Source organism: Nothobranchius furzeri, chromosome 8, assembly GCF_043380555.1.
Source record: "Nothobranchius furzeri strain GRZ-AD chromosome 8, NfurGRZ-RIMD1, whole genome shotgun sequence".
Lineage (NCBI taxonomy): Eukaryota > Metazoa > Chordata > Actinopteri > Cyprinodontiformes > Nothobranchiidae > Nothobranchius > Nothobranchius furzeri.
In genome coordinates this window covers 67426266-67449572 of record NC_091748.1, presented here as the reverse complement: position 1 = coordinate 67449572, position 23307 = coordinate 67426266, and the positions used below count along the sequence as shown (strand labels likewise).

Here is a 23307-nt window from a genome sequence, read left to right as displayed (position 1 = left end):
GGTGAAATTTGCCAGCGTCATGACTGCAAACAAAGTAACTGAATAGATGCAAATGCAGCTTTGCTTTTCCTTGCAGGAACTAACACCATGAAGCATCCTCACCCATTAGGAATCTTGGAGCTGCAGCAGAAAAATAAAGAGCAGCGAAGTGGTTCTGGTGCTTTCGTGGACATTAAAACCAAAAGAATACATTTCCAGACAAACGTTATGTTGTCTGTGGTGGAAAAAACAGCCATCCAGCTGCAGCAAAGCATTACAAATGTTAACTTTCAACACCCAGCCAGCAGGGAAAGTAGTTATGAGAGGATTGCTTTTCCAGAAATCACATTGGTGCACTTGAAAGTGCAGAAAGTCTGAGTTTCATAAATCCGTTACACAGTGATCAGGATGAGAGCATTTTCCAAAGTAAAAGGCCGAACCTTAAAAGGTTGAACTGACCAAAATCCCCCAAATTTATCCCAAGTTTTAGCCGTTAGTTACTGGTGATCCTTATCTCCATGATGATTGAACGGGTTGGGTGGAGAATCTTTTTTAGCAAACTTCCTTTTAGGAATATTGCTCAGGGAGAAGGGAAGAGAGGGATTCTCCTTCCGTGCCACGATGCAGTCCTTGATGGCTTCTTTAATAACCTGGGAGGCACAATTAGTTCAATTAGATTTAATTACATACAAAATGCTAAGATACATACACACACAAACACAGACAGAAATGCACTGTCCCAACTGGTAAAAACATTATTTCAGGCAGGGAAGTGTTTTTCCATGTCAGGCCTGATGCCTGAAGGACGAAATCAGTCAAAGCAAAGATATGAGAGATGTGAGCTGCTTTAGCTTCGGCTATATGCATAAAAATCAACATAATATTTAATTATGTGTTTGATAATGGATCACCGTGGTAACAGTTTGGTCTTAAATATGAGTAAAAGTTCAGCTTTTACTGATTGTTTATTTTAAAGTGGTACTTTACTCATGTCTGTAATACATCTGCAGTGGTCTTTATTAAGAATGAGTGCCTTGTTAGTCGTACTCCGGGATGGTGGGGTGCTCCAGTGGGCCTGTTTCAGATCGGAGTTGAGCTGAACACGACAGGATTTGGAGTTTTACTTCAGGATATTTGGGCATCTTGTCTTGGACTGGCTAACAGCAACCACTGACTCTTCTTTGCTTTGCAACGCTGACGTTTTAGCTCCGCAAATAAAACAAGCCTGAAATCCTGGAGGAGTTCTGCTGTGTGGTGGAGTTGCTAATGCTAACAGTTATCTTCTACTAGTCGAGACGTTCTCTGCTGTTTCCTGTTAAACCAACAACAGCATTCCCCGTCACGCATCAAGATGGGTGAGCCCATGAATGTTCAGTGGCAGTGTGATGTAGATCTGTCAGGCTTTTCAAGTTCTAGAAAGATTGAAAACAATCTTTTATGCAGCACCTCTCAGGATAAAAATCACGAGGCGCTTCAAAAATACAAAAATAAAAAAAACATTAAAAGATTAAAAATTTTAATGATTAACAAATATAAAAATGAGGAAAAATAAGTGATTAAAAAATGTGAGGAAAGGGAATGAGAAAATGCTACTTTTTAAAGGAGACCACTGAGTCCACTGATCTCAAGCTCAGGGGGAGAGAGTTCCAGAGTCTGGGGACCACAGCAGCAAATGAGCTGTCACCTTTGGTCTTTAGCCTGGTGCTGCACAACCAGTAGGCTTTGGTCACTGGACCTCAGGGACCTGCTGGGGGTGTAGGGACTGAGAAGATTGCCAATGTAAGATGGTGCTTGTCCACGTAAGGCCCTATAGACCAGAACCAGGATCTTGACATGAATTCTGAAGTTAACTGGCAGCCAGGGAAGCTGGAGGAGAAGCGGGATGATATAATGTGATGTTCTAGCATTCTACTGTCTGTTTTTTATCAGAAGCTAATGTAGGAAATAGGGATATAAGTCTACTTTCACACTCAAGTAGTTAAACCAATTATAATCAGAAACAATAATTTTTAAAAATGGTTTTTCAGTAAAGTACCCTATTAAGCTACAGAAGTTAAATTTTTTTTCATGCTTCTTAATAATTTATAACATAGCATAGCTATAGCTATATTGTGGAGATTTGAAAAAAAAATGAAGTGGTTCCCCCTCATTTGTATAAAAACCTCAGCCAATAACACAGCTCGGTTAGAAACCAACGATTGGACCATCCGGTTGTGTGTCTCACCGGATCACGGCACTTCTACGATAGCCTGGGTCTTCCATTCGTTTGCAACAGAACACCACTGGTGTGAGAGGTTGTCCCCTCAATAATATTAGAGAAGGAGAAACAGCCGGCTGTTACCACTTCAACTTTAGGACAAACTACCAGAGTCTCAAAAATAAAAACACTTTTTGAAGTCACGGAAAGCAAAAGACGTATGTGTGTGCGCTGTGTGTGCATGCTGGCAGAGAATCTCCGGGGGGTAGGCGGACTCGGCAATCTCAGGTCGGCAGCCAGGCCACCGGCAAATGTCCCGGTGCTACCAATGGCCAGATTGCCACTAGGGTGCAAGTTGTCAATGCTGCTTCCTTCTATGGTCCATGATGCTTTGTTGGGGAACTAGAATTGTGCCATGGAATGGGCAGAATTCACACAGGTGGAGGTGGGATTTCATCAAATCCCGAGGGTCTTATTTCTGACTTGATATGAAAGGTTTAAAATAGGAGTTCCTTTGAGCTCTGAGACTGAGCCCTTAGTTAAATGCTATTTTATATTTAAAAGCCTCTTCTCTCTGGGAAGAGCATTGTAGCTTGGTTTAGGTTTTTTAACATGCTAATTTGTCAGGGAAAATGCTCAAAAATAAACAGAGGAGAACACTAAAATTCCTATATTTAGTCAAAGGAAAGCTAAATTTTCCAGCAGAAACATTCACGGGTCTCTGTTTGTAGATTAAAGTTTTCTGGATTAGAAGCCATCTGGGTAACGTAAACAAGCAAGAACCCAAAAAGTAGAATTAGGGGGGTCAGGGTTCATTTTTAATTATCCTAGTATGCAAAATCATAAAATTGAAATCTTAAACTTAACTGTGCATGATGTGAAAAACTTAACTGTGCATGATGTGAAAACAATCTAAGCTAAATGCATAACATTTAGTTATGGATGCCTTGTAAGTCATACTCGGGGTTACGATGCTGCTGTTATGCAATGAGGATGCTATGAAAGCATGTCTGATCTGACATGTGAAACCAAATATCTCGCATCAGGTTACACATTTTCTACTCAATGAGGAAGTGACTCAGGGGAGTCAGTGTGACCTCGCTCTGAACACACCCACGGAACCGGTCCAAGCTTGTATGATCCAGGTTTAAAAGAAATTTGATGTTGCACAATCAAAAAGCATAAATCCAAAACTTCCTTGCTGCCATCACTAAATAAGGGTAAATAAACAGCGAAAAGCTGAGGAAACGAATAAACAATTTGTCAGCGTAAGCTGTTTGGGTGAGTCACTCTTCAGTCTCTTGATGACCTTGTGTTTTACACACCGGAACAGTCACAACACTGAACCTCTACTTCCTGTTACAAAAACCTTATATCTACCAGTTGTGCTAAGGGGCCTGACTGACCTCGAGGTTGTTGAGCGTGTTGAACTCCATCAGGTCATGAAGTCGGATGAAAGCCTCGTTGGTGTACTGGAAGTTGAAGGTGGAAAAGGGTGACTCGGAATCATCAAAGATGTCGAAATCTGCCAAGTCTTTCTCCTTCTCGGTCTCTCTGGCAACACCTGTGATTACATGACCAAACAAGGACAGAAAATCAAAAAAGCTATATGGAGCATCGTGACTGTCGAGGACTTCCAGATCTGCGGTGACCCAGAAATTCTCCGATAGGCTGTTCTCCTGTGTGAAAGTGGAAAAAATGGATTGGTGCTTTTTTATTGAATTACTCAAGACTCAAGGGATTGGCTCACTCCTCTGACTGGTGGCATGTTTTAATCTTTCCCATCAGCATGAGAGGAACTTAGCTAAAAGAAAATAATAATCTACTAAATTACATACATTTGACTAAATATGGAGATGATTGAAAAAGTAGAAAATCACATTATAATTACTATCGCCTAAAAATAATATTTTCATTTTTTATTATGATCAATTCACAATAAATTCTAAACTTTATTGGCTTAAGATTTTTGCTTTGTTTGTGTGAACATTAATGTGTTGAACCTACAGATATAATTTTTATTATTGTTATTATTATTATTGTTATTGTTGTTATTATTATCCCCTATGGGGGAAACATGGCTTATGTGTCCCTGTGATGGGCATGCCCAGTGTGTCCCCTGCTTCTTGCCCTATGACTGCTAGAGATAGAAACCAGCTGCCATTGCTAATTAGGAACAAGTGGTTAAGAAAATGAACAAGTGAATGTCAGCAAGTTGTTAGAGAGTCCGAGTGTGTTGGGTTAACTAGAAAGGATGGTCAACATGAAGACACTTGTCAGTATCCCTGCTTCCTGAACCCTGTTGGATCAGAACTGAACTCCCAATGAGGATAAATCAATCTGGACTGATTTAACCTCATGAATGAAATCTTCTTGTTTATACTGCAATACAATTGGTGCAAGATCCTACGTGTAAGCAGAAGTAGCAGTTTTTAAAAATCCTGACAGCGGAAGTCCTTTTATGGTTCAACTTCCTCGGGTCTGTTAGGTCTATGGGTAAAATCCTTGTGAAACATCTATAAACAGACTGAGGATGTATGTGGGCAGATGACCTACAGAATTTAAAGAAGGATCAGCAGAGATGTGGGGATAGTGTGTCTCTGCAGGGCTCCTGATGTATGGTTTGTTTACATACACAGCTTTCTCACTGGACTGAAGAATCCACTAACACCACCTGGCTCCTTCAGCAACCATAGTGCACTCAGGTGGGCCATAAACCCTGAACACACTGCATCTACAGGGGCACACACACACACACACACACACACACACACACACACACACACACACACACGTGTATGCACGCGCACACACACAGCAGACAGCGAAAACCTCCCAGACAGGGGCTTTATTTTAGGGGGTGCTCTCAGTCAAACTGCGTAGCTTCTTAGAAAAACTGCTGCTGACTGATTGTGGATAAATTCCAAACGGTAATTTCAGATGAGAAACACCTCATGTGTCATGAGAGAAAAATGACCTAATTAAAACAACACACCTTTCCTCCATCTCCCTTCCTTCTGTTAAAATCTCACACGTGTGTATTCTTACCAGGTGCTTTAAACTTCCTGAAGTTTATGTTGACCAAGACAAAATGGATGACAGTTGGGCAGTTCCTCTCTCCTTTCCTGGGTTTGAACACGTAGCATTCCTTCAGACCCTCGCGATCAAACACCCTCGGGTCAATCTTTGGGAATGGAAGCTTGTTCATTCTGGCCCACTTCTCTGCCAACAGGAGCTCCTGTGGGACAAATTAATGGATTAGATTCTTGTACAAACGTGTGGCGGTAAAAAAAACAAAACAGAAAATAAATAAATAAGTTAAAATTCAGACCTTAAATGGAGGGCTGGAGTCACTTGGTCTAGCTGAAAAGTCGAAGGAGATGATGAGGTCAACTCCCCGCTGCTGCCTCAGGAGGAGAGGGTAGGGGAGATTGTAGGTCAGGCCGCTGTCCACGATATGGATCTTCTTGCTCTTCACGTCCAGCGGCTCGTAAATCCGGTCAAATTCATCAGGATCTGAAAGAAGATCAAACGATTCAAGAAGAGACAACTTTTTCTAATTTACATCAAGTTCATAAGTCATAAAAAAACACCCTTAACTCATTCACTGCCATTGACGACTAAAGTCGTCATTTTAAATCCAACCGTTCACTGCCAATGACGACTAAAGTCGTCATTTGCATTTTTTTACTGTGTGGGCGTCAGAACGAGCTCCCGCACCGTGAGAACAAACATTCCAGCTATAAAGCCGATCTTCATCTGCATACGTCACACGTCACGTGATCGGGAAGCAGAAAATCCATGTGTTAGGAGATCGTTTTGGGCCGCTGCTGTAAAAAAAAGTGAGGCGCGAACCGGAAAAGCTTCTGCTGATCACAATTCAACAACGGATTATGAAAGAACCGATAAAGCTCGAAACGTGCAGATTCTTCCTGATGTAAGAGGTGAGTCTCCGCTTTGTTTTGGTTGTTTTGACGTCGACATCATCCTAGCGTGCAACGTTGTTTGACTCTTAAAAAAACAGTAAAAACGGTGAGAAATGCTGGCAGCGACGGCCTTTGAGTTAAGTTAATGAGTTAAGTATTAAATAATGACAGCTTGAGCTAAAGTGTGATACAAACCCTCTTTTGGCCACAGCTGCACATTTAGGATTTTTCATTTTAGGGTTCATCTAACCATAATCAGATGTAATGCAAGCAGCTACTGAATGAATCCTGTTTGCAACGAGCAAGTCCCATCCTGTTTTTTCTTTGTGGTTCTCCTTTGAGTGTCTCTAACTAAGTTAAACTGTAAACTATTAATCATCCTTCTCACCTGTCACGGCATCCACTTCCTCCTCAGGCACGTGTGCAGGAAACAGCGTTTCATTGACCGGAGACATGAGCTGGTTGGTGTTCAGGTTCAAGCCCAGCATGAAGTTGTGCACCTGGTGAAAAGACGAGGAGGTGTTTATACAGCGATAGTGGTAAACGCATGTGTTTGTGATTACAGAAAAGAGTGTGGAGGTTTTAATAACGTGCCTTCCCAGCTCGACCCTCCCTCGTGTTGAACAAAGTCGATTCGCCGAAGAACGAGGTGAACATCCGCTGAACGAAGCTAGCCTGAGCGGTGCGATGGAACTCTTCCTCGGCCTCCTGGTTTTCTGTACCACCTAAACACCAAATTATCATCACAGGTGCAAATAAACAGTTCAAAATAAAATCCCAAATAAAATATGTAAAATCAAACATAAATATATGATCTTAGGAGTAATTGTTATATTAAAAGTAGAATAAAATTGCATCTCACTGGCTGCTCTGATCTGTAAAACAACAAAATTGATGCATGTGATGTACAAAATTAGGAAATAAAAACATATTAAGATTTTGTTTTACTAACCTTACTTTCTACCTAACTTTCTATGGGTGCTTTAAATTGTAAGACTTAAATTAAAAGCTATTAAAAACCTATTCCTTTATTCAATCTTCCATTAAATTAGAAAATAAATCGTCTATTAGAATAGCACGATGTGATTGATGTTACTTTGGCTGGTTTAGTCAACCAGGGAAAAAACTCATACTATTCACTGTATCAAATATATTCGTTAATATTTTTATTGTTTGGAGTGGAACTAATGAATACACAACTACAGATGCAGCTAAATATTGTGTTTTGTTTTATGTTTACATGAGAGTGCCTCGTGATTTTTATCTTGAGAGGTGCAAAAAAAACTTTCTTTGTCTTCGTCTTTTATCTTTTTTTTTTCTCCATAAAAATTTCAGCTGTTAAGCAATGATTTCATCAACATCAGTTCTGCACCACCCTGTCTTCTCTTTTGCAGTTCAAATTTCTATCTATATAAATATGGAGGGTAATTCACCTCTTTTTTCATTTATTCTGTCTGAATGCAAGAATTCATATTTTTAATATCATTTGGTCACAATAAATGGTCTGTTCACTCATTTTTTCAGTACATCTGCAGTGGTCTCTAGTATAAATAAATTAGGGATTTGTCCCTTCCAATTCGATACCGATATTGCAGCCTTCGGTATTGACCAATACTGATATCAATCCGACATGATACCAGCACAAATCATACATAATTTTACCTATTTCATAGTGTGGAATTTATGAAAGGATTGATCAAGTGGTATTACTCAATTGGAGAACAAGAGCCAGTAACAGTAAGTATGGAAAAATAACAATTGTTTTTTTATTAACCATTGGTTGCATAGATGTAAAACTTAAACATAATGTATGACAAATGAATTAAATTAATAGAAAATACAAAATACTAATTCAGGATCACTTCAGTTATGTTTTACTGTCAGCAAGTAGTAGGAACTGCTGAGGGCACGGCCGTAAGAAAAAAACCCACAATATTGTCCATTTACCAACTGATACAAGTTGAGTGTCCTAGATTTCAGTTTCACACACTGAAAATCCTCATGCAGTGTTTTTTGATGCTGCTTCAAACGTGCGATGAGGTTGGACGTACAGTATTAAACTCTCCTGGTTCTGTTCCACCACTGGAAACTCGTGCATGGCAAATGTTGCACTGAGCCACACTTTATGGACTTTAACAAGAAACACTGCTACACAGCTGACATTGCTGCTTACTTTGCTAGCATGCACTGTTCTGATCACGTGGGATTTGCATGCAGGATCTGGGCGCTGCTGGATAGAATTGCTGGAATGAAATGAAGGCGGAACGGACTGATTATATTGGAGATTTTTGATGCAGTTCGATATAATCCAATACAGTGTTTTTTGGCCGATATCAAATTACTTCCAATATCGATGTCGGAACGGGACATCCTTAAAATAAATGTCCTGTGAGTTGATCTCTGGCGGAAACAAGCTTTGGTGCTCCTGTTTCAGGAACTAGAATTGAGCCAGAGGAGAGGGCAGCAGAGGATGGCAGGATCTGGACTCTTATTTCCTGATATTTGGACATCTCGTCTCTGATTGGCTAGAAGCAACATAGGGGTTGGAGGCCAACAGAACTTAAAAACAGAGAGGAAATTATCTCTGCCTGGCCCCAAAACAAGTTCTTATCTGAATCTGGTGCCCTTGAGCTTGTGAGGCTGAAGTGATTACTCCCCCTCAGAAGAAATGTGGAATGCTGCCATCGCCATGGCAACTCTATCTCCCTATCCCAGCCTGGGTGGGACTGCGACTGGTGAAGGTCATTAAATCATTTCCAGGAGTCACTGTGCTCTCTAACCCAATTACCTCCCACCCCTGTCCAAACGGAGGTGACGAGCACTGCTCATCACGGCTGCATGCACTGATGTGAGGAGAGTCCCCAACCCTACCTCCCCACCTAGTGGACATTTATGTTGTGTAATGTCTGAGGTCTGTTGCATTTCTGTCTGAGGTGTTTTTTGCATAGCAAAGCTGCCCTCCATGTGGAGGGTAACTCTGAAGTGCCTTTTTTTTCTCCACCTGACTCAGTCCTCATGTAAACCCTCTGATCTCTATTAAGGTAGCGCGACTCGGGTTGCGAATAACCACAGTCACCAATTCTTGTCATGTGTCTATGCCTATGTATGTATGTATGTCTGATCTCAGAATTGTGTGTACTGAAACTAATTTCCCTCTGGGACTAAAAAAGTATCTTTGAATTGAATTTGAAATCTACCACTGACTCTGTTTGCTCTGCCATGTTGTGATCAATGCTAACTGTTAGCTTCTACTGAGACACTCTCTGTTCTCTCCTGGACGCTAAATCAACAACAACCTTCCTGGTCGTGAGCCAAGATGGGTGAGTCTGTGATTGCTACTTTTCAATGGGACGTAGTTCTGTCAGGCTTTTCTAATCGTAGCGTTTCACCGTCTAATTTCTATCAGAAGCTAAAGCAGAAAGAAATGTTCTTGTCGTCCTTTCTCTGATGACAAGAACATTTACCTGATTCAATTTAATGAAACACCTAGCAGTCACAGGTTCACTGGCTTGCTTGCCATATGTCTGCATTTTCTTTCACGAGTTTTCATGAGCATAAACCCTTGTACCTCTTCTATTAAGCAATTCTTTCTTTTGTTTTCCATTCTGGAAGCAGACATTGATGACAGGTCAATGCGGGGAAATCCCCAAGATAAATACAAAGACTGCCAAATGAGTGCATAACAGATAGGAAACATGAGCAGTTTAAGTGCAACGAAATCTACAATTATACCTTCATACGAATGAATAATTCTGTATAAGATTCAATATAACGGCATGAAACTGAACTGAAATATTTTTTTGTTTTTTCTTTAAGCCCTAAACTGGTAAAAACATAGGCTATGTTAGGTTTCAGTGCAACATCAAAATATCACAAACTACTGATTTGAAAGGGAAGTTCAGGTGTTTAGATCAGTACGACAGCATCATTTGTGTAGCTTTTCAGCTTTTCTTAAGACAACAAGGATCTTTGAGAAAACATGTCCTGACATGATAGATTAAAAAAGTTCATTTTGTCTTCGTTGTAAATCAAAATGACTCAGTTTTCCTTTTTGTAAGACAAACGTTTGCGGGTTTAAAAATATTTACCTCATACCTGCTGACAGTTTCGACTGAAAGCTTCAGTCTTCCTCAGGCCTAGTCCACACATAGCCGGGTTTTTTTAAAAACGAATATCCGCCCCTCCAAAAACTTGCATCCACACCACCTCGTTTAAAAAAAACTCCGTCCACACGTACCCGGATAAATACGTTGGCGGCAGTACTTCCCCCGTTCTTAACCTCGTCCTTCATCTGTGGTCTTCCGCAAGGAGCAGTAATTCCGCTTGCAAAAACAAACAAGCAAAAAGCGCTTGGACAATTGATAAAGCGAGCGCAGCTCTTAGGGCATCCATGCTGTCGGCTAGTGTAAACACAGGTCGCACACGTGATATCAGCATTTTTTTGCCGCGGAAAGTGACGTTGCAGACCTGGCCGTACTTTGACGTCATCGGCAGTTGAAGGACCCCGAGCCGATCCTCACCCGAGCAGATCTTGTACCGACACCGGTTTTGTCTGTCCACACGCAGACACCCAAAACGGAGAAAACACAGATCTTCACTTTGGCCGCAGTTTTTAAAAAGATCCGTTTTCGTGTGAAAAAACTCCGTTTTCATGTGGATGACAGGCCAAAACGTAGAAAAATATCTACGTTTTGGCAGATCCCCCGCTACGTGTGGACAGGGCCTCAGAGTGTCATCTGACTTCTGCCGTTGTGTCAGACTGTCAGCAGGTACGAGATAAACAGTTTTAAATCTGTAAACACTTTTCTTGCAAAAAAGAAAATTAAGTTATTTTGATGTCCTGACATGATCTGAGAGGATTTCAGAAGACTTTGGAAAAAGAGCTGATGGTGCTATTTAGATAGAAAAGCTTAGAAAAGCTTTTTTTAAAGAGTGTGAATGACACCAACTCTAAAGTTACAACAGCTGTTTGTGTACAAAATAAGAAAATTTTAGACCACTGCACTCTCTCTACTCATAACCGACAGAGATCACTGAGAGCAAAGAATGCAAAGAAAGCCAAAATTATCCTAACAGTGGCGAATTTGACGGATCCGCAAACAGAAGCAGATCAGGTAAAGGATGTGAAAGGTTACTGTAACCCAGCAGGGTGGGGGTCTGTTTCACAAATGCCACAGGGCGTTTTCTGTACCGTATTTCTAAACACTGAGTTATGCATGAAGATGAGTTCAAGCACAGCAGCTCTATTACAAAATAATTAAATAGGCAGCCTAGGACTCCGTTTCCGGGTCCCCGAAAGAATGAAAAAATGAATGCAAGTCAACGGGGCTGAAAAAGATATTTTTAATCCTCTTCGCCTTGTGCTCTGAATTAGTTGTACTTCAATTTAAATGAAAAGCAATGTGTGTTTCGACCACGCCCGTCAGGTACTTTGAGATTAATCAGCTTGTAAATATTCGCACTTACTATGACTACAAATCAGGTGTTGGCACGTCGCATATATGATGTCACCACGTAATCTCCTCTCCCCTAGCGCAGCTGCTACTTACCACATAGCCAGATTTATGGCGGTTCTTTCCTGCTGAAGGAAGGACTTAAAGCTCACTACACTTACAGCGATTTTTCCTCTGCTCTTCTCCGTTTCTGGTTCAATAATGTCAACTTGGTGATGAGCAGTTGTAGTCTTGAACATATTTTCACACAAAACCTAAAATAACTTTGCCACCATTTGAAAATAAGTGCGTTCATGGCATCAGAATGTGTCAGACATCATGTGTGAAATCCATGGCACATAACAAACAGGATTAGAAAATAGCATTTATTGCTCCATTGACTTTTATTCTTTTTTTTTTTTTTTTTTTGTTCTTCCGGTGAGCCATGCTCCAGAAGTAAATGGGCGTGATTTAAGCTCCCTATTCTGTTCAGGCATGAAAAGATAAATTTGCTCTTAAATGAGAATTTGGCTACAATCCCCAAAACAATGATAAATCATCAGCTTTGAAGCACTTTTTGCTGAAGGAAGGTGTCAACTAGGGATGAGCGAGTACACCACTATCTGTATCTGTATCTGTTCAACCATCTAAATTATCTGTATCTGTATCTGTACTCGGAGTGGGCGTGGCCTAACCCGGGAGTGGGTGTAGTTTAACGGGAAGTGGGTGTGGTTTACATCAATACGTTATTTTAAGTCTGATCAGAAGTTGCTATGTGTATTGTTTATTTGAAAACTATTTACAGAGCAGCCTCAGAGTTGAGATTAAATGTTTTTGATCACAATAGTAAAGGAACTATTACAGAACAAGTTTTTCAATAAAATCAGAACATTAATATTTAAGTGCATGAATTAAGAGAGAGAGAGAAGAAAAGATCTTTTCTATAGCGCCTCTCAAGATAAAAATCACGGGGCGCTTCACAAAAACAAAACATGTAAAATAGAAAAAAGAATTTAGAAAATGATTAAAATATATTTAAAATGAGCAAAAAAATAGACAATTGTGATTAAAAATGTAAAGAAAGAGAGAGAGTGAATAGGAAAGAGGGAGTGGATCCTGAGGAAGAGGAGAGAGAGAGAGGGAAAAAAAACAGACTGGAGCGGAGGCAGTGACTGTCGCAGCACGAGCCGTTTTCAGCTCTGTCTTGTCAAATGCACCACACACGTTACGAAAAAAGTAACTTTAAATAACTTTAAAGTAACTTTAAAAAGAAGCAAACTGAAGAAAACAGGGAGTACTGAAGAAACGTGAACAGTGAAGCAAGCACAGAGAGATCCGTTACTGTCTGTGTGTGTGCGTAGATGGACCGGATGCGGACTGAGCTGTGAGCTTTCGGCTGCAGAGTTTTGTGTGTAGGGAGGGGCGGGCGCTCTATTTGACTGGCCAATCACAGAGCGTGAAGACAGTCAGTTACCCAATGAGGATTTTTCTTCAGCATTATTATTATGATTACAGATATTTACGAGTTTTACTCGTTTCATGCTCGTACTCGTCAAAAATGCTTTATCCGTACCGGATACTCTTCTGAAACGAGTATCCGGCTCATCCCTAGTATCAACGCTTCATACTGAGAAGACTCAGCTCAAATAATGATGAATAATTTTACTTTATAAAGGAGGAAGATTATATAAAATGTTTTTATTGATGTTGTTTTGTCCCAATGTTTCATTTGTCTTCTTTAAAAGTGTTGAACACTGGTTTAATCAATACATTTGCAGTGGTATCTAGTAGGAAGCAATGCCTTGCAAGTCATACTTGGGATAAACAAAGCTCAGGTGCATTTGTTTCAGGAACTAGCAGATTGCCACATCAGAGTTGAGCTTCAGACGGCAGGATTTGGAGTCTTATTTCCTGATACTTGGACACCTCTCCTCTGATTGGCTAACAGCAACACAACTCTTCCACTGGCTCCATTTGATCTGCAACGTAGATGTTTTATCTCCACAAATAAGTCAAACCTGAAGGAGTTCTGCTGTGTGGCGGAGTTGCTAATGCTAGCAGTTGGTTTCTGCTAACTGAGACATTCTCTGCTGTTTCCTAGACACTGAGACAACAACAGGCTTCCTCGTCGTGAGTCAGGACGGGTGAGTCCGTGAACATTAAGTGACAGTGTGACGTAGATCCGTCAGGATTTTATAAACTTAAGCCCTTTTCAGACTGACATTCTGGAACATTTGCGGACAATTCAATCCGGTTTTTAACTGGAACTGTGTTTTCAGACACACCACTTTTGTACCGGAACTTGTCCTTTCGGCTGCGTTCACACAGCAGGGAAAAGTTCCAGATGTCTGACGGCGGCGGGGGAGGGGGGGGGGGGGGTCGGACTTATGTTAAGAAGAAGAAGAAGAAAATATCATTTCTATAGCGCCTCTCAAGATAAAAATCACGAGGCGCTTAAGCATAATTCTGAGTACACGAAGACGCATAAGAGACCTGGATGATGAAGCTCAATGGTTAAAGGAATCACTGAAGCGGTGTGAAGCGCTCCGTCGCGCGTCTAGGCGGTACCGTAGGAGGCGAGCTGCCGTGGTTCGCCGCATGCTACAGGAGCGAGCTATCTAGGTGCGCACAGCGTCCCCCGGTCCCCTCCTCCTCCCCCTCCCCCTTGTCCGGAACTTTACCTCACCAGTCTGAAGCAGCCACCCTGTCCGTAACAAGTCCGGACCTGTTACTAGGGGCTTCGTCCGGTTAAATTCCGGAACACGTTATCCGGATGTTTGTATTCAGACACAAAGGTCTTACGGACAGAGCCGGAACATTTCCGTTTTTCATGGCCTGTCTGAAGGGGGCTTTAGATTTTCACTGTCTATTTTCTACCAGAAGCTAATGCAGCAGATAGGTGTAGGAGACTATTTTCATGTTCAGTCTGTATGAAAACCTCAGAGTGATCGATTATAATCTGAAATAATAATTGAAAATGTTGTTTCAGTGTTCCACACCTTTTAAGTCTTCTTTGCAAACCTTATAATCTCTTTACTGAAATATCAATAACTATCAGAGTAGAGCTGATTGTGTTTCTATGCCAGTAATCATCTTAAATTTATAACAATCTGCAAATAATAAATGATAATTTTGGAAGAGTTTAGAGCTAAAGTTTACATTTTTACATGTAAATTATTTGGAAGACGTTTTCATCTAGATGTCATTAAAACTGTTTAATTCCATCTTAATTTAAAATTGAGGTCTGTCTTATTCTAAGCCAGCAAGCAATTTGTTTCTCATCATTTTTGTTCCCCTTTCTTATTTTAGATTTTTATGAAGTCCTTTGAGTTCTCACTTACAAATTATAATAAAGGCCACCGTCCTCTTAACAGTGCCTTTGAGCAGTATCGTTAATTAAGGAAACAAACAAAAATAAGTATAAATGAATAAGAGGAAGAAACTTTTTTAACCGCACTTTTTTCCTGCTCCAACCACAGTGGCTGTTTTAATAAAGCTGTGTCATCAATTAAAGGCGGTAACTTTTCCTCAGATGTTTGTTTCCAGTCAAAGCCACACATCTCTGTTTCAACACAAAGGAAACTGCAAAAATCAGCCAATCTGCCTTTCTCTAAATTCCTAACACAAATAAATATTTACTCTCACCTTTGCGCGGCTCATCGTCGTTGTCGTTGTCTTCTCCAACGATGTGCTGCGGTTTGATCTGCTCTGCAGGACAAAAAAACAACACATCTTTTCATCTTCAGCTTTCAGGAGAAGTTTATTTTATTGAAATCTCACTAAACTGCACCTGACCCTCTGTTTTTGTCAGAGATGTGGCATTATCATGTTGCAATCTGCTATTAGAAACATGAAACACCTGATAAAGCGACACATTCTTAAATTAGGTGGAAACACCGTGACACATTTGTGCGTCTGAATACGCAAAGGTCAAAACTTACAAAAGCATTCAAACATCCAATGAGCTGTCCGAAAGCCGATACCGTCGCACAAACTCATGCTACATATTTTGAAGCATTAGGAAACAAGGTCTTAATTCTAGTTGTAATGGTATGGTGAGAACTGCTGGACTTATGCGCGTCTGCGGTGTATAAAATCAAAGACTAAAAGCGAGTTTAGGAAATGACTGATGGAGATAACGCCTCAGGAATGTTGTAATTTCGGTATCAGTGGTAGGCTGCTCCACGGAAGTTGTTTTATCAGCTTTAAACAAAGAAAGTGCGTGGGAAAAAGACAAATGAGCCATGACTAAAAATGCAGGTATGAGCTACTCTCCAACCTCCATCATATCTAGCGACGAAATAAAAAATGTTGTACTTCACATTCCAGTTTGGTGGTCCAGCTCCAGCACCCCCAAACACGGATAGAAGGTGAGGATTCTCAATGGGGACGTTCTTCAGCAGGTTAATGAATACAAATATCTGGGCATTAAGCCACACACTGTCTTTGTTTCCCAGAAATCAATAGATTACAGTGAAAGACAAACTAAAAATTCTGTTTCTACCTGTGGAAGAAGTACAGTTGCACCAGAAAACAACTTTTTTTAGATATTGACTTTATGACACTGAATTTGTATTCTGTGAAATTATGTTTTTGAATTTTTCAAACCTAAAATACAACTGTTAAAATTGCATCTGTGAAAACTCTACTGTAGAATTTCGACATAAAATTTACCAACAACAAATGAGGTGGCCTCTGCTGTTGAGTTCTTGCTGATTAAATTTGGAACAGCCCGTTCTTAACTCATTAACTGTCAGTCATTTACTGGTCAGAAAGCCCCTGGCTGGCAACGTTTTTGAGCATTTTAACTGGGGGTTTTTTAACCGGCGTGTTTCTAGCGTTATCCGTAATTTTATAATCCGTTTGTGAGCTGCTTTTCTGGTTCACGCCTCGCCTTTTTCACACCAGCGGCCCAAAACGATCTCCTAATTCATGAATTTTCTGCTTCCTGATCATGTGACATGTGACATGCGTGGATGAAGATCAACTTTAGAGCCGTGATGTTTGTTCTAAGACTGCGGGGGCTCATTCCCACGCTCGCTTAGTAAAAAAATGCAATTGACGAGGCAGCGAGCGGTTGGCTTTAAAATGACGACTTTAGTCATCAATGGCAGTAAATGAGTTAATGTTTGAATCATAAGTCATCCATCAAACTGACCTCTGACTTCCTCCCCCTCCACTGCACAGACCCCTCTATGTGCACACGTTGCACGTTCTAGGCTTAGAGCAGCTCAACAGGAAGCAGAGCCAGAGCCGGGCTAGCTATATTTGCTAACATACTATACCGTTATAAGGTTACGTGGGTGTATGGCAATAGGAATTATGGCAGAAAAGATGCCAACAACGGGTGGAAAAGGTAAGGTATATGGTTGTTTGACAGTTTCGGTTGCGACCGACATTCTCCTGAATTATGGAGGCGTGGCTCAGAGGGAAAGAAAAGGGCTTGAACCTTTGAACTGTGTGAATTAAAAATGTTGCTTCCTGAAAAGCTTTTCCAGGAACTCCTAGCCTACTTTTTTAACATCTGTCCTCTAAAAACAATCAATTTTAGACTTGGTACTTTCATGGCTTTGTCTTATTATACATCCTTCACCCTTTATCTAAGCTAACAGATCTAGATAAACCCAGCCATCCTTGTGCCTGACGACACTCGCTAGTTCCTCATGGGGGAAGGAAGCTGCTCCCAGGTCAGAGAAGATATAGGTTCCTACCTATTAGCTCTGGGTCTCCGTGGTTCTGACTGGCAGAACCAACTTCATAAACTTTAGACACTTTATGGTGGCTTCTTCATCACTATTTTATTATATGATGAGTGTAAACACAAAAAACAAAGAAAATATAAAAACATTACCTAACTCCTCCTCCATAGTGCTTCTATCAGATGTGTCCCTTACTCCAATGACTCTGTTGAACAAAATGGAGAAGGCACTTCCCCACACGCCTAAATCAAAAACACGGCCATCAGAATGGCAACAGAAGTTCTGACTTTATTCTAAAAAGTATTCTTACCCATCAGAAAATGAATAGGGTTCTCTTCGTACTTCTTCACGGCAGTCCCCATGAAAAACTTGCTTCCAAACAAGTCGGGCTTCATGAAAGTCCCGTACTTCGCCATCCCGATTTCATACGGGCTGAACTCCACCCAGTCTGCAGATGGAAATCCCAATAATTATACAATGGCACCTTAAGCACTCAGCCAACACCCGATTACTACCAGAAGACTGAGAAATAGGCGGCATGGAAAGACACTCGAAAACGCCAAACTATTTCATTTACATCCCAAGAAAAAAAGAGCAGGAAACCATTCTGCTGGTTCATGGAGATGGTGAGTATTTTAGGAAAGAGGAGATCAAAAATAAACCTATTTTTTTTCTTTTTCATGTGCTTCAAAACTGAAATGTTTTGGTAAATGATATCTACATGGGATTGAAAGAAAACCATGTAACCCTAGACTGGGAACAAGTCTGGCGTCATTCTTAAACATATAATCTCTGCACTGCACAATAATCTCTTCATTGGACACAAAGAACAAAAGGCCCAATGGAAATTGGTTTTCTCTCACAATCTATTGTGGGAGTGGGACCAAGCTCATCTTTGTTCTAAACATACACCTTGAGTGATCGAATAACCACCAGACATCTCTAAATAGGTGTGTTCCCTTTTGAAAAAACAGGTCCCAAGTGATCTGGTCTTGGTTACCTGGTCAACAAGCAAATAAACATGTTTAAAAATCAGGCCTCCTGTTTTTATTTGGTTCACCTTAACAGCATATATAAATAGTCCTCGGTTTCTCCAGATTCCACTAAGTACTCCCAGACAGCATGCATAGGTGAGCCCCATATGAATTAATAAGGACAAACCATATGTGTGCCAACTGGGTTTGTCTGCTGTTTCCATGGCCCACATATGAGCCATACCATCTGGGTCCCTCTGAAAACCCATGTAGGGCCCGTTAAAATTCATGTGGGCAAAAACTCATGTAGGGCCGTCATGGAAACCGTGGAAAAGCCCTGTTGGCACCCACATGGTTTGCCCATATATATATATATATATATATGATGAAGAAATATATAATCAACATTGTTTAACTGAACAATCACACGATAATAAATCACAGTGCATTAAGTGCCCACCATTGTCTTAAGACCTGTTTTGAACGTGCCCAATTCCATACTTATGAGAGCACCATGTGAGCACCTGTGTGTGTACACACGCTTGTTTATGTAAGGTTTCTCTATAGGAGCGTCCAATTGAGAGTGTGAGGGGCCACAGATCTACCCCCTAAAGATGTGCAGGAGACGGAGGGAGCTCCAAGTCCCAGAGATCCAGGAGCTGCCACAGAGCACAGGAACTCCAGGGAGACTGCGACCAGAAAAGCCCCCGTTCAATTCGAGAGGCACAGAGGATCGCCACGGGGGGCCACAACCAGCAGCCGGCAGAGTCCCGGGAGATATCGGCGGCAAGACCACAGGCCCGCCCACAGGCCCGCCCGCAGCCTCCCACCCCCTAGCCGTCCGAGCCCGGGACCCAGGGGCGACCACCCTCGCCGGGGACCCAGCAGAGCCCAGGGACCCAGACCCCACCAGGCAGCCACTGGGATTGGTCAGGCAGATGCCAAAAATCTTAAACTCTCTAACCCGGGAGCTACGACCCAGGCAGACCAAGGCACCGCACCCCACACCAGGTGTGGCACCCCTCTCCTCTCTCACTTATCTGATTAACTGTAGTATCTCACTACGTATGCAAATTATGTCTCTGTGGGAAAGAGGATATGGGAACTTCATATTCCCATTAAAAAATTTAATTACCTGCAAACATGAGCTCTGATACATCTGGTTTGACGTGCAGACATGTGAAGAGGGGGAGAGGACTCTGAGCCTGGTTTATTTTCTCCTGAAAGCCACTCAGCTTGATGTGCATCCTCTGAAAGGAAGGGATGTTTTTGATTTTGTGATACAAGAAGGCTAAAACAGAGTAAATGAAACTAAAGAGAAATAAAGTACAGTAATAAGCTGACTCCTACCGCAGGAATGAGAGTCTCTCCTATGAGCATACCGAATATATCGGTAAAGGTAACAGGCTGTCCAGAGGCTTTTTTAGTCCAAAGTGCCTGGATGTAGTTGGTGACGTGCTGAGGCATCAACAGCCTCAGAGGGTTGCTGCTGACTCGATTCATCAGCTCACTGTTTATGTCCTTTGGGCCTCTATTTGGAAAGTCAGGGTGAGAGTACAGAGTGGTCATATACCTGCAAGGAGAAAAGGAGAAATCGTGTTTTAGAAGGAAGTTGACAAGTGTGATCTAAGCCAAAACTCAGAAGTGAAAGGAAGGAAAGTTTGACGGAGCGAAGAAAAACAAAACCAAAGGAAAGGAAGTGGGAATAAAAACAAACACACTGCCTCACAGACTTTTGCAGAGGTCATGAGGGATGTGTCTTTTAAGCTCTCTGAAGGTCTTTCTTTGAACCTTAGCTTCTTTTGCACTCGTTTACAGTCCATAACCTGACCTGTTTCTGAGGATTGTTTTATTATTGGGTCATTTAAATCTGACACATAAAACATTCAAGCTTGAAAAGGTTTCTAAACTTGAGGGACAAACCAGTTTTGTCTCTCTCACAAAACACAAAATTTGACAAAGAACCCGTTTTAAACAGGATCTTGCACTTTGTATCTGCAGACACAACATGTTCCCCTTTATTTAGTCAAGTCAATGAATAATGTACTAAAGATAACACAGTCGGACATATAAAGTTGTATTTTAGCACAAAAAATAGTAATTTTCACTTTTTTATATTGCAGCAATTTGCTAAAATCAATTTAATTCATTTATTTTCTAATTGATGTACACACATGACCCCATATTGACAGAGAAACACAGAATTTTAGAAATGTATGCAGATTTATTAAAAAAGAAACACATGGTGAAGCCTTTTGAGCTAATACAGCCATGAGTCTTCTTGGTAGAGATGCAACAAGTTTCTTACACCTGGGTTTTGGAGTCCTCTGTCATTCCTTCTTGCAGATCCTCTCTAGTTCTGTCAGGTTGGATGGTGAACGTTGGTGGGCAGCCATTTTTAGGTCTCTCCAGAGATGCTAAATTGGGTTTATGTCAGGGTTCTGGCTGGGCCATTCAAGAACAGACACAGAGTGGCTGTGAAGCTGCTCCTTTGTTTTTTGTTATGTTGGAAGGTAAACCTTCAGTCCAGTCTGAGGTCCTGAGCACTCTGGAGAAGGTTCTTGTCCAAGATATCCCTGTACTTGGCCGCATTTATCGTTCCATCGATTGCAACCAGTCGTTCTGCCCCTGCAGCTGAAAATCACCCCCACAGCATGATGCTGCCACTGCCATGCTCCATTGTGGGGACTGTAATGGACAAGTGATCAGAAGTGTCTGGCGTTCTCCACTCATACCGCTTAGAATTAAGGCCAAGAAGTTCTATCTTGGTCTCATCAGACCAGAGAATCTTATTTCTCACCATCTCAGGGTCTTTCAGGTGTCTTTTAGCAAACTTCATGTGAGATTTATTTGTCTTGCACTGAGGAAAGGCTTCTGGCAGGCTACTCTGCCATAAAGCCCTGACTGGTGAAGGGCTGCAGTGACGGTTGACTTTCTACAACTTTCTCCCATCTCCTGGCTGCATCTCTGGCGCTCAGCCACAGTGATCTTTGGGTTCTTCTTTACCTCTCTCACGAAGGCTCTTCTCCGGTAGCTCAGTTTGGCCAGACGACCTGCTCTAGGAAGGGTTCTGGTCATCCCATACATCTTCCATTTAAGAATTATGGAGGCCACTGTGCTCTTGGGAATCTTAAGTGCAGTAGAGATGTTTTTGTATCCTTGGCCAGATCTGTGCCTTCCCACAATTCTGTTCCCAAGCTCTTCAGGCAGTTCCTTCTGCCTCATGATTTTCATTTGCTCTGACATGCATTGTGAGCTGTAAGGTCCTATACAGACAGGTGTGTGGCTTTCCTAATCAAGTCTAATCATAAAAATCAAACACAGCTGAACTCCAGTGAAGGTGTAGGACCATCTCATGGATGACTGAAGAAATGGAAGCACCTGAGTATCACTGCAAAGGGTCTGAATACTTAGGACCATGTGATATTTCAGTTGGTCTTTTTAAAGAACTCTGCAGAAATGTCAAAATGTCTGCATTTTTCTGTCAATAAGGGGTTTTGTGTGAACATTAATGAGAAATAAATTATTTAATTGATTTTGGCAAATGGCTGCAATGTAACAAAAGGTGAAACATTGACGGGGTCTGAATACTTTCCGTACCCACTGTAAGTGGATTTAATTCTGGATTTTTTCCGGTTTCTTAAAGGTATGGTTCACTCATTTAATCAGTACATTTACAGTGGTCTCTAGTAGGAATCAATGCCTTGTAAGTCCTAATTGGGAGTGGGGGGTGTATACTGGTGCACCATTTCCAGTAACTAACAATTACCCACACCACAGCTGAGCTTCAGACGACAGGGTTTGGAGTCTTATTTCCTGATTGGCCAACAGCAATTAGACCCTACCAATAACCTGCAACATGGATGTTTTATCTCCACAAATAACACAAGTCTGGAGGAGCTTCTGCCATGTGGTGAAGTTGCTAATGCTAACGGTTAGCTTCAAAATAGTCAGGACATTTGCTGCAGTTTCCTGGACGCTAAACCAACAACAGCCTTCCAAGTCATGAGTTAAGATGTCCATACGTGACGTAGATTTGTCAGGATTTCCAAATCCTAGAGTTTCATCGTATTTTATCTATCAGAAACTGTTGCAGGAGATGGGTGCAGGAGGCTAATTTAATATTCAGCCAGCATGAAAAAAAATCAGTGACCAATTATCATCAGAAATAATCATTTAAAAACTGGTTTTCAGTGAACCACACTATGAAATACATACATTTCAGAAACTGACCTTCAGCTGCAGATAGCTTTATTAGACCTGATAACTTATTTTGTCCTCTACAGTCCTGGTTATTATAAATATTAGACAGAAAATGAGCAGCCAAACTGCCTCGGTTTTATACGTTTTTACTTTCGTTTAATTTTCAGTCTTGTTCCAGATTTTTTATTTTTTTATTTTTTTGCTGTCAGATTTGAGTTTTCCATCTGTACCATGTATCATTGCTCATTGTCTCACCAATCACCCCTCCCAGTAAAGGTGGTCCTCAGTTTCACCTAGTCCCAGGCAAATACTACAATTTACTTCCTTTGTACCCTTGGTCCCCCAGCCTTGTGAGTTTTTAGTTTACGCTTTTGTCATCCATTTTTTTATTTAGCATTCTTACATCTGCCTTTAAGTGTGCATATTTAGGTCATTGAAAACACACCCAGTATTAAACAAACCTTTGAATAACTTTCAGCATTATGAAGACCTCTCCATATGACTACTAGAAAGTCTCGAGACCATGGGATAATAAAGGCTTAGGAGTGTTTCAAAAGCTATAGTTATAACACAGATGAAGATCAAAACCTTAATTGTGTTTTAAAACATTTAGAAAGAAGAAGGGGATAATGAATAAATGAGTCAGAGGGGTGTAAACAGACCATGTGGATCCAGAAAGACCAGCAACATAAGTGGCACAATCCAAAACCCCAGACTCAAACAGGGCCTTCATCACACCGGCGAAGCCAACCATTGCACGAAACCCCCCTCCTGAACCTGCTATGGCTATCACTGGGACCTACAAAACACACAAAGGGGCCGTTAGGATGGGAGAAAGTCAAATGGCAGACGTGGTTTCAACATCAATAAAGCACCTTCAGATTCAGCCCGTCTCTG

General features: G+C 41.3%; 1 protein-coding gene across 1 annotated transcript in view; it reads right to left on the bottom strand.

Moving 5' to 3' along the window:
• Positions 1-286: 286 nt before the first annotated feature.
• LOC107392886 (cytosolic phospholipase A2) overlaps positions 287-23307 on the bottom strand; it is a 35228-nt gene continuing 12207 nt past the window's right edge. Inside the window, exons 8-19 of the mRNA XM_015970951.3 lie at positions 23073-23209; positions 19558-19780; positions 19343-19457; positions 17544-17681; positions 17386-17475; positions 15180-15242; positions 6697-6827; positions 6491-6602; positions 5508-5692; positions 5225-5414; positions 3583-3740; positions 287-629 (exon numbers count right to left, since the gene is read on the bottom strand). Coding sequence (XP_015826437.1) covers positions 477-629; positions 3583-3740; positions 5225-5414; positions 5508-5692; positions 6491-6602; positions 6697-6827; positions 15180-15242; positions 17386-17475; positions 17544-17681; positions 19343-19457; positions 19558-19780; positions 23073-23209 — 1695 coding nt within the window. The 3' untranslated portion in view covers positions 287-476. The remainder of the gene's footprint in view (positions 630-3582; positions 3741-5224; positions 5415-5507; positions 5693-6490; positions 6603-6696; positions 6828-15179; positions 15243-17385; positions 17476-17543; positions 17682-19342; positions 19458-19557; positions 19781-23072; positions 23210-23307) is intronic.